Genomic DNA, 12486 nt, shown 5'->3' on the forward strand with positions numbered 1-12486 from the left:
ATACTGCATTTATGAAACTTGATGGAAATAATGTTTTTAAACGGTTATTAATCACAAAAATTCAATAAAGCTTGGTTGAAATAAATAATTCTTATCTATGGAACTTGAGAAAGTATTCTCAAGTGCAGAAAAGTTGTTTAAAAACTAAATTAAAATATTAAACACAATTAGTTTTGCCAACTATCCTAATCATGAATTTTAGGCTTTCTTCATTCAAAATTGTCTTCCTGTCACTGGGAAGTTGAATAAATGTTCAGCTGTGATTTTTTTTTTTAATTTTGCTCTAGTCCCTAAATTCTCTACAGATGTTTCCCTCATCTGTGTATCATTCTAGGCTGCAGATTTCTAAATAGCAGAGGTTGGGTGCATGCAAATTTCACTTTGTAGTATTGGTAACCCTGAGTAATTTTAGTTGTTGCTGACAAAGAACAAGCAGGCAAAGCTCCCTTTGTAAAAAGTCAATGTGGTGATAAAAACTAAACGAGCAAACAAGGATCTATTTTTTTTTCTTTTTGAGAAAAAAATAGAAAATCCAATGCATTGATTAATGTAAATGGCAGCTAAAATGGAAATTGTGTTTCATTTGTGTTCATTCATTACTCGGGCTATTATACTACCAAATACATATTTATGTCTGTGCACTGCAGTTGGTTGTGTTCCTAATCCAAGTATATTATATCTGACAATATCCTTACTTTCTAATTTTTCATTTATTAGTCATTAGTAGGAAAAGAAAGGGAAGTATGGATGAACCCCTATAATTGATACCTTCTGACTGTATGTGTCCCTACAACCCTGCTCTCTATTAGGACTGTTGGAGAAACCCATAGATAAAATGACCTCTGGTGTAGGATTCATTCATTCAACAACAACATGCAGACACACACACACACACACACAGTGACCTATCGATGATACCTATGATGTCATTGACACTGACTGTGATAACATTACAACGTTCTCTTCCTCTTCAAGCAGATAACCTTTGACTAGAGTGATGGATTAATGTACCTCTGGGAAACAAAGACATATGTTTATTATACGTATTATATGCATGCTAAGAAAAGCATACCTGGGCACCACCAGCACTTCCCCAAACCATGAAGTTCTGGAACAGAGTGAAGCCAGTGTCATTATTCCAAGGGGGCTGAAATTTAGGATATACAAGGAGCCCATATCTAAAAATCAAAGCCAAGAATGAAAGTAAATTAATCAACATTTTTTTCTATTGGAATTAAAGGAGGGCTTATGCAGTTTTAAAAATTGACACACAGGCATGGAACATCTTTACAGATGCATGTATAGCATGTCAATGCATAATACATTGTGTGGTGTTCAAATTAGGATTTGTGTATCTATCTTCTCAAAAATTTACAATTATATTCTCAAATATCACAATTATAGTAAGAATATGTTACACCCTCTCCAGTTTTAGGTCTATTTTCCAGTTTAAAGTTGGTTTATTCAGAAAGGGACTGTCTTGAACTGTATGAATGTATCCTATACACTAAATTTTTATACCTTGACAGATATAAAAATAATGAAATTTGGGATAATGGACAAGTAATACCTGGGTCCCTCCTCTTTGATGGGCACTGCATATTTCTCAGTCTTTCTGTCTATACCCTGTGACCTGTTCCTGCATCTAACCATTAACATGTACCCATGTTCTTTGATATTCCATAAGCCCCTCTACAATCATTTGTTTTAGTAGAGCAAATCCCAGCATGTCTAGCTACCTCACCTCTGGTATTTCTATTCTTATCAACTGTTCGCTTGATCTTGTCAGTCCTTTCTTCTCTCATACTCTACGAGTGACACGAACTACTGGGTGCTAGTGTCACTACATGCATGTTAATCCCAGTCTAACTCAGTGCTTCTTCAGCTGCAGTTCCTTATCCTGCACTCTGATCCTTACCCACTGGGTCTGAACACATTTCTACACATACTGTACCTTTCTATCAATATCAGTACCTCAGCTACCAACAGTTACTTGGATCCTACTGTTCCTAGGTTTATCAACTGAAGAATCTCTAACCTAAACAGCAGCAAATCTTCAATGCAGATTTTTTTTCCATTTTACAAACTAAAATCATACTTCTTTAAAAAAAATAGTCATACCTAGTATGTGCATGTTAAGATTTAAATCAGGTCTGCGCTGACTCCGGAAACAACCCTATTTGCCTTACTTCTTAAATTCTCTGAGCCACGACTTCCTTAAGTATTTTCTCTTGGCATATGATGCTCTTACTCTCTGTTTTTTGGGAACTTGAGACAACTCTTATGGCTCAGCACAAGACACAAAGAGTTCCTCCCTTAAGAACTTCCTGGTCTATGTCCACAAGCCTCCCGAGGGCTCAGCATTGCAAGCTGCTACCAACCCCTTGGAAATTCACTTTATATTTTCAGTGGATTTTGTTTAACTACAGAAAGTATACTCTGTCCCTTTGGCTTCTGAAGTAACTCCTTTCTCCTCTATACCCTGTTCTTAAAAAGTGTAATAAGCATGTTTAAAATAGTCACAATAGGTAGCTTTAAAAGCATATTTAGTGTCTATCAATAGTAGGAAATATATAGGAACAAGTAGGAAAATGTCATATATACTTATGATAAAATATAATTTAGCCTTGATAATGATTAATCGCTGTTTCTTGTGGTAATGTTGATAAATTCAAAAGATATTGTACTAAGTGATATTAACCAGAACCAGAAGAAAAAAACTACTTAGATCATAAATCTAATGGATCTAAATTTAAGGAGAAGAGAGTATAAGGTAATATGAGGGACTGTCCGGAGGGCAATCGAGCCAAATAAGTACAGAGCAATAAATTTTCGAATGTATAAGATGACTAGTCCTAGAAACATGCTGGATAGCATAATACCTATAATCAACAATACTGGATGCCCAATTCCCATTTTATGATGATTAGTGTATTTATGAACATAGTAGCAGGAAAAATTTTTGAGGTGATGAATGTGGGTGAGAAATGTAGAGCTGATTTCATGGATATATAGGTATCTCCAAGTTTATCGCGTCTTACATGTTAGTCATATAAAGCAATTTCATGGCAAGAAAACTCCGATAACCTGGCTATAAACAATATATTGTAGCATTGCTAGATCTCAGATAAATTCCAAGAACCATTTTGTGCACCCTTTGTGCACAAAAGCCACAACTGCTAAATCACAAGCATTGCTTGCAAAATGTAGGTAAGTTTTCCCAGCATTACCTTGTACAAGAATGAGCAGTATTCCAGTTGAATGAAGATGGTGGAGCTTGTACTGTTTGGTTGGTCACAAGGTGGAAAACATAGCCATATCCAGCTGCACACACTCTGTTTCCCTACAGAATTTAAAGGGGATGTGAAAAATACTTATATTGTACATGCTGGGTTTTCTGGCGGGGAAAGAAATTTTATTGGCACGTTCTACTTTCTTCTTTTATTCTTTTCATGTATGGTGGACTCCATTGTTCCAGATCTCACCACAGGATAACCCCACCCACCACTTCCCAAACACCAGACAACTTGGCTACACTACAAACTGCCCATCTCAATAACTAGCCAACCCACTTTAAATCCTTCTTGAAGATTCCACAGTGAGAAGGTGCCCTAGGTAGTTTTATGTCAACAAATTAGAGTCATTTTGGAAGGGGGATTCTCAATTGACAAAATGTTGCCACAACATTTGCCTGTAGGCAAGTCATTCGTTTATTTTCATGATGAATGGTTGATGTGAGTGAGCCCAGTTTACATGAGGGGTAACTCCCCTGGAAGATGTTTCTAAATGGTTTAAGAGAGCCTTCTGAGAAAGCTATGAAAAGCGAATCAGTAAGCATCATTCTTACATGGCTTCTGTTTCAGTTGCTTCCTCAAGGTTACTACGCTGCTCACATCCCTGCCCTGAATGATGGAATAATGCCTACAAGTGTAAGCTGAAATACTCCCTTTTTTATGCCCAACTGCCTTTTGGTCATGGTTTGTTATCACAGCAAGAGAAACCCTAACTAAGACAGAAGGTTTACTGTGACACCTAATAAGAGGTTAGAGTTATTTGGGCAGTCCTTAGTGGTACCACCATGAGACACAGTAGCTTTGCAAAGTAGATAGTGAAGTCAGAAGTCTTCTCCCTTGTTTATTCTCTGAGACATGCTGAGTTCAATTACAAGTTAAATCTCTTCAATAAACTTTTGTTCTTCTCAAATTACCAAATTACCTCAATATTTCTTTATAGGGTACACTAAATAATTTAATATTTTATGTGTTTTTATGAAATCTAGCTTACCCATGGATTGCTGTTCCAATTGAATTAGAAATTCAATTCTGATCAAACAGAAGTATAATTAAGTTATCTTTAAAAAAAAGCCCTATGATGTATTTACAAGATTTTCATTGTTGTCTAATACACACTAAGATAGAGTTAAAAATGACGACTTTCTGAAAGGTCTAATCCTGTGTGTGCACATGTGCACACATGTTTGTGTGTGCTTGTGCATGTATCATGTGTGTGTCATGTGTGTGTCCATATATATATATATATATATATATATATATATATATATATATATATATATGCATGTATATATGTGTGTGTATGTTTGTGTGTGTGTGCTCATATATATTTAACTTCATCTCATATATATTTAACTTCATCTATCAAATATTTGCAAAGACTTTTACTTATTACCAACAACTTAAAATGAGAAGGCAATATAAAAATTCAAAGCTCAATGTGGTTGTTTGAGTAAGAAAGCCCTCCATATGCTCATAGATTTGAATGTTTGATTTCCAATGGATAGACTATTTCAGAAGGACTTTGAAGTTCTAAAATCTCATTTCAGACCTATTTTTGTCCCCTCTTTCTGCCTCCTCCCTAAAAATCAGGATATAATCTCTGAGTTACTGCTCCAGTGCCCTGCCTGACTGTTTGCTGCCATGGTTCTTGCTATCATGATCATGAAGTAAGCCCCTGACAGTGTAATAAAGGTCCAATTAAAGGTTTTCTGTTATGAGTTGTCTTGGTCATAGTGTCTCTTCACAGCAATATAACAGTAACTAAGATAATCCTGGGAGCCCTCACTTCTATGTGACAGAAACAAGGAACAGTTACAAATTGGGGATTTGGCAGGAAGGTGAGGGGGGCTATTCTTCTTGACCCATAGATTGTCTTGCCATAGTATACTTACTTCCTGCTTCATTCGTTCCTAATAAGTTCCTGCTGGTTGTTGCACTCTGAATTTGCAAACAAATCCTTACTGTGGGAAGCAACATAAATGAAATATTGGCTGTTCGGTGGGAGTTTCTATTTGTCCTGTCCTAAACTGTAGGAGTCTCCTCTCAGGGGTACACTGTCACAACGCAGAGCAGTCACACCCCTTTCTCCACTAGGTGGAAGATAAAATGTGGATTAAAACATACTGTTGGTGAGAATGGACGATGGGACCGCCACTGTATCACAACCTGTCACATTTTTATATGTGTGAGGCATCCTATAAAAACTTTGTATGTAGAGTAGTGGTTGTCTGGAGATAAGAAGACAATGAAGATGGGGTAGCAATGAGTATGCTGTTTATAGAGAGATGATGAAACGTATTATTTGCTATTAAGAGGGCTCTTCAGCTCTACAGATACAACCAAGTTGTGTTGCTGTATACTTTAATTAAATCTATCACCATGGACTACGTTCTGTCTTTGTAAATCCTTTTCTTCTGAGATTTCAGAGCTCTTAAGGCATTCAAGCCATTTTATGGGTAGCAATTCCCTATTTTCTTCAGGTTGAGTAAGTGTTGGTTTTAGTCACTCTACAGCAACACTTTGATGTTTATTATGCAATTAAACAAAATTTGCATCTTATTAAACCTTGAGCTGGGGTGGTACACTGACTGCTGACATGTGTCAGCATTTTCTGCAAAAGGTGGAGCTTAAAGATCCTAGTCTTTGTCTTATGGTCCCCAAAATACACACACACACACACAAACAAAGCCGATGGGGGTGAAGAAATTCTCCTTCTTTAAAAGGCTTCAGTCTGTTGCAGTGCCAGACAGGGTCAGACTTTCTCTGAGTCTGAAAGGTTGACCACAGGACCTGGTCAGGGAGCTAGCACATGCTGACACAGTCATCTTTCTGTTTATTTAACTTAATTTAATATTTATTGTGGGCACTGAAGCCTTTTTTACCCTGGCTATTTGTAAATAGTCTATCCCTGGTTTTCCACAGTTACAGAATGTTTTCTTCCCAAGTGAACTTGTTGGCCTGTTCTCTCTTCACCAAGTTTCATTATTTGAGATTCCAAATAGTTCTTCTATTTCCTGGAGTCATTTACAATTCTAGTTACATTTCCCTTACCACATAGCATTCAGAAAATGTCATTTATGAATGTCTGTTTATTGTGGTATATGAAGTTGAATTGCTCTTCAAGAGGCCACAGAACTTTAGGAACTCTGATTCTTCTCTAAGACAATAGTGATTTCAGGGGATCAGAGTCTAGAGAATACAGACCAAGGATAATTTTGTAAAATATGTGGAAATATTTAAAAACATGTTTTTATTACATTTCACAGGATAGGAAGGTTCCACTGATGTTCAAAGGACTGGTATGTAGAGGAAACATGCAACTTGGAGAGGATACCCTAGGGACCACTGCTGAGAAAGCCTACTCAATAGCTTGCCAGGAATTATCAAAGTGATTTACATCCACATCCTCCATCCTATACTTATGGAATTCCATACTTTTATCCTAAATATAAAAATGTAGTTAATTATAATGAGGAATGTTTTAGCAGTTTTACATGAAACATATTTGTCTTTTCTAAATAATCAGCTCCGGCACTAAGCATTCTCAAAAAGGATATTGCCTAGCTATTTCAGTCCTGTGCTCAAAAGGGAAAACACAATAATAATTCTTAACCTCAGAAAGAATCCTTATCTCTCAGGAGGTGAATTGAAATGCTCAATATATCTGTTCAAAACAATGACACACCATAGCACTTATTTCAAATGGGGACTACAAAAAAAAAAATCTTCTCCAGCAAATATCATATGGATGTCCATGTTCCAGATCATCTAGTGACTGCTTCTATCACAGGTAAGACCCCACCTCTAACACAAACGGTGACTCACAAGTACCTAAGAACTAGGGGGTCAAAGAAGAAAGCTCTAGGGGCAAAAAGATGATATGATTAGTAGAGTTCTTCCATGCAAGCATGAAGACAAGAGTTCAGATCTCCAGCTTCCATGTAAAGAGCCCTACATAACCCCTCATGCTGTTTGTATCCCTAGTGCTGAATGTAGAGTTAAAAGGTTCATTTGAGTTTGTTGGCCAAGTATTAATTGAATGGGTGTGCTCCAAAACCAGGGAAGTACCTTACATCGATAAATAACACAGAAGGCCAGAAAGTTGACCTAAATTTCACCTCTGGAGCATACATGATAGAAGAAAAGAAGTCATTTCTAAAAGTTGTTCTCTCATTTCTACTTGTTATAACACATGCATGTGTGCTTACACGGATGCATGTGTATGCATACACATGTGCACACACACATACCATAAATAAATTTTAATATTTCCAACACATTAGTTGGATATGTACTGAGAAAAACATCTAAGCTCAAGGTTTACACACACACACACACACACACACACACACACACACACCTACACAAATGTATGTACACATCAATGTTATATCAAATTAGAAAAAAAACTGAAATCATTTCCTCTATGGAATAAGACAAGGTGTCAATCTCTCATTCTTACATAGATAATGAGAATACACACCAAGAGGTTGACATGGCTACTCTCAGTTTAACAAACATTGACTTTATTACTAATGTATTCCAGCTCATTACCAAGACTTTATGAGGAGAAAGAACGTCCTGAACGTTCAGAAAGATATTCTGGAGACTACATCCCTCTTCATCACCACTGCCAGCACCACTGTTTGAAAAGCATGCATTTTGAACAAATGAAAGTGTTTGTTGAGTCACCTGCCTCACTGCCATTAATAAGTATGGAACATGTGAATGATCACAAGCAAACACTCAGCAAGTACATTTATAGTTGGAAGGGATAGTACATCTTTCGTCTTACATTAGGCAGTAAGACTCCCTATTCTTATAAAAGAACATCAACAGTTAGGCCACATTACTGCCTAGCCCTTTTTCTCACTTCCAATATGCTACTCTACAAAGAATTCATGAAGAAACCACATACTTATGCATGCAGACAAAAGCTTGCGGGGAAGGGTTTAAGGCAGGCAGGGAACTTTGTGTGGAAATCAATTCTTTGAGGAAGTCAATGTGTTATGGACATTCAAGCAAGAAAAATCCCAGAGAGAAATTAACCGCCCAAGTAAAACCAGCTCCTTGAGGTGTGTGCATTTGTAGTGACTAGAAGAAAAGTGGGGAGGGAGGGTGACTTAACCCTTCAGGCAGCTCTTAAATATGCATTAGCTGTTGAGTGTGCAGAGCCAGAGAACTGAGGGTGGATCCTTTAAAATAGAATTCCTTTACAAAATTGATTAACAAACCAGAACAAATTCCCTCAAATCAAATGGATGCTACCATCAGATTCCTTTTCCCATGGACTCTCCTAAGTAATTCTGTGCTCACAGGGAGACTCCTACACCTATGTAAATAGTGGACAGTCTGAAGCATTGGGAGCAAACTGTCTCCTGTTGCCTATGTATAATTTTTCCAACAGGAGGGAATGAGCAGAGTAGTTTTTATAGAGATTATGTCAGGCAAAAGGGATGGAAGACAGATTACCAATGCCAGAGCTGCTGAGAGAAGACAGATGTAGCACAAGCAACAGAAGTTAGAGCAATGGATGGAGACATGGCCACCAGTGTGCTCTTAGAAATGAAGACAATGTTTCACTTGAGAGTGGAGGAAGATGGCCATGCACCTGTGGACTCCAACAAGATACTACAGAAGTTCTCACTGATGAGGGTACAGTGTGACTTTCATTTTCTGAGAAACTGACTTTTACTAGAGTTGGCCACTGCTTGAGTAGGGAAAGAAGAGACAGATTGCAGATAGAAAAACGACAAATGAAAAGGGAAAGAAATTCCTCTGTACTATGCAGAGTTGAAGGTGAGTGAGTTCTAAAGGTGTCCATGTGGAAATAGAGATGAACTCTCTACACTGTGGCTAAGAATTTGGTTCGAGATTCTGGGTTAGAACAAGGAAGAAATGACATAAAGTAACAAACTATTGTCCAAATTTTAAAATATCTTTCTCAGCCACACCAAGTCCAGGATTTAAAAGGCAGGCTCATATGTGGAGGAGAGAGAGAGAGAGAGAGAGAGAGAGAGAGAGAGAGAGAGAGAGAGAGAGAGAGAGAGAGAGAGAGTAGTGTGAATACCGATGGTGGAACATTAGACTATTTTCTTCAAGCCTGCATGAGGAACTTGTCTCAATTACTATTATTATACCAATAACATGTACCTATTTTTATATGTCATTCAATGACCAGAGATAGGTTATTAAAGGAATCTGGGTGAAAGAAATGAAGAAAGAATCCAAAACTTTTTGTGAGTATGAAATTATTTCTAAATTAAAATGTTCAAGGATCAGGAAACAGCTCAGTGAGTTAAGAGTTTGTTTTGCACGTATGAGGCCCTGCGATCAGATTGCCAGCACCCGTATAGAGCATAGCACTGAGCACCCTCAACCCCAATCCCAGGGGTCAGAAACAGACAGATGCTGACCTCACTCACCAGCAGTAGAGCTAAAGGAATTAACTCTGAGTTCAGTGAGAGCCTCCACATTAAAAACAACATGAATAAAATAAAGTGGAGAAGAAAAGAGGAAGAAAGCTGATGTTGAATCTCAGGAATCTTCATGCACAAGCACATATGCACACATATGTGTGCTCACATGTGCATGCATATGCAAACAAGAACAAACCACAAGCATATGGAACAATAAAGCTTAAAATAGCTGGAGCGACCCTAATTAATCCCTGTAATATAGGGGCAGATAAAGCTAGAGTACATTCCCTTGAGGGACAATCCACTCCCCAGCCAGTCACACAGAAGGACATGAAAGCCACTACCATGAGACAATTCTTCACAGGCAAGCAATCACTCTCTTCTGTATGGAAGAACTTTCTATTGTAGTGATTTCTGTAATTATATATATATATATATATATATATATATATACATATATATATATACATATAATGTATATATTATAGAATATATATTCTGTATAATATATATAGTAGAATATACATACATATATGAATGACTATTGCACCATTTTTCTCTTTGAGATAAGAACATATTTCTAGAGTTCATTTCAAATTACTCTGTGTCCTCCATACTGGAAATGTTGGAATAAATACAAATCTGCCATTATCTTAACAACTCAAATGACCTTCCTTTAGCCCTAAGAACAGAAGAAATTTGTAATCTTTCATCTTAGCTATCACCTATGTGCTTTAAAGGAAATATTTTCATTTTTAAAAGTATAAAAGACATAGCATAAAATGACATGTATGCCCTGCCCTAGCTGAAACTTTGAGATAAACTTTAAGGAACTGCACATTCATAGGGGAGTCCAACAGCATCTTTGTGCTACCAGAGATGAACGGTCTGGTCATTCATCCCTCTGCAAAAATATTTTGTGACCTTAGTACCTATTTTGTATCCTGTTTTCATATATATATATATATATGTGTGTGTGTGTGTGTGTGTGTGTGTGTGTGTATGTGTGTGTGTGTCATATATTTATGTATTTGGATATATACATTTATATATTTAGATATGTATTTATAAATACACACATATATAATATATGTAAATATATACTTGCAAATATATGCTTAAATATATATAAATATATTTTATATGTAAATACATACATATATTACAAATGAACACATATACTTGTTTAAAATAATAATCTTACAAGGATAAAATCCAAATATACAGAAATAAAAGGCATCTGAAAGAGGAACAAGTATGTGATTTCAGTTCCATTTTTCTCTTGCCAACTAGGCATGCTTTCTAGTTTGAATGCCCCTCCAAGATTAGACTACCTTATAGAAGTTTAAGTGAGGGGATTTTTGTTCAATAAATATTATTACACTAGAGTATTGTGCCAAGATGGATATTGTTGCATAACCTCCATGGTAATGGAGAAACCTTTTACCCAGCTTCTTCCACTATAGGCGATATAGTCTTTGTGATCTTGGCTTTCCAAATGCGTCCCCTGGTACCCTGCATTTAAGATAGGTTAGTTTTGCTATAGCTGGGGCATATATCACCTACTTGGGAGGCAAGGTTGTTCAGCCTCACAAAGGATGAGATGGGAAACTTTGATTGTTTACATGTCTACCCAATGAAGTCTTAAAAAACACAAGCCTCTCAGGCACAGAGCTGGCTTCCTAGCTGTGCAACAAGCCCTGTAGTAGTCAAAAAGTTAAGCACAACTTGTCTCGAGTTTGATTTCTGACGATCCATGAAATTCTGCCTCCTTTGTCACTGGCCTATTAGCCAGCCCTATTAGGCACCTAAAATGGTGTGTAAGTGCTGTGCTTTGGAAAGACACAATTAGTGTAAGGAGTCTTGAGCAGAGAACCACAACTTTTATTACGGGTTATTCAACTGAGGGTAATTAAGAGCAGCTTGTCCTGTGTGATCTTCAGAAACTGGGCATAAATGTCATGACACTAGCAATGAGGAGACCTGTGGGCTCATGCACCCACAGATGCTCAGAGCAGCATCCTGGGAAATGGGGAGGGGGCTTAACCCCTGCCGGAAATACACTAAGGGATAAAATATTGAAAGGGAAAATAAAATGGCCTTCTGCTATTGTAATACAACTCCCCACTCACAAATGTGTGGTTAATGATAAAAAGAAAAAAATTCACTGAGTAGCTAAACTTTCACAGTGCTAAGTTTCTCTGAATAATAGAATGAAATTAAGATAGAGCTCCTAAAACTTAATGTCTCATAGACCTCCTGATTCAATGTAAAACCCTCTCTTGTTAAAAATACAGGCAGGTGAGTATGATAGGCTATATGTGATTTACCAAGTAATTTGCATTGAAACCAAGAGATCCAAAACAAGATACTTCAGTCTGTATTGCCAGAAAGGGATCAATGTACAACCCATTAAGATTCCTATAGGGATCATCGTACTAAATAGCTTTTAGAGGAATCTGAGAATGACTGTTAAATTTCCCATCTGACACAAAATCATAAAGAAATTTGATAGTAATTCAAGTATCAAATTGAACAACCGAAAACAAATATCTGATGCTACCACGAACTGCTGGAAGGGATTTTTCTGCACTATCGACTTAGATTCTGCTGCTGGAGCCAAAGCTCTTACCTCAATCACATTGGTGGGACTGAAAGTGTAGATGCCAGCTGGTGCCAACATTTCAGAACTGGACAGTCCCTCGGCCCCAGAGACACCGATGATCACATTGTTTCTTATTGTACTTCCCTGTTCCCACCAACCTAATTGAATA

The 12486-nt window shown here is 37.1% G+C and overlaps 1 protein-coding gene across 1 annotated transcript in view; it reads right to left on the minus strand.

The window, feature by feature from the left end:
• The window catches only part of PKHD1 (PKHD1 ciliary IPT domain containing fibrocystin/polyductin), a gene marked incomplete at both ends in the record, with an annotated part of 432805 nt that overhangs the window by 232025 nt on the left and 188294 nt on the right, over positions 1–12486 (minus strand). Inside the window, 3 exons of the mRNA XM_080917462.1 lie at positions 1073–1178; positions 3231–3343; positions 12345–12475. Of these exons, the coding sequence (XP_080773588.1) occupies positions 1073–1178; positions 3231–3343; positions 12345–12475 (350 nt within the window). The remainder of the gene's footprint in view (positions 1–1072; positions 1179–3230; positions 3344–12344; positions 12476–12486) is intronic.

This window comes from Micromys minutus (genome assembly GCF_963924665.1).
Source record: "Micromys minutus genome assembly, chromosome: 5".
Classification (NCBI taxonomy): Eukaryota; Metazoa; Chordata; class Mammalia; order Rodentia; family Muridae; genus Micromys; species Micromys minutus.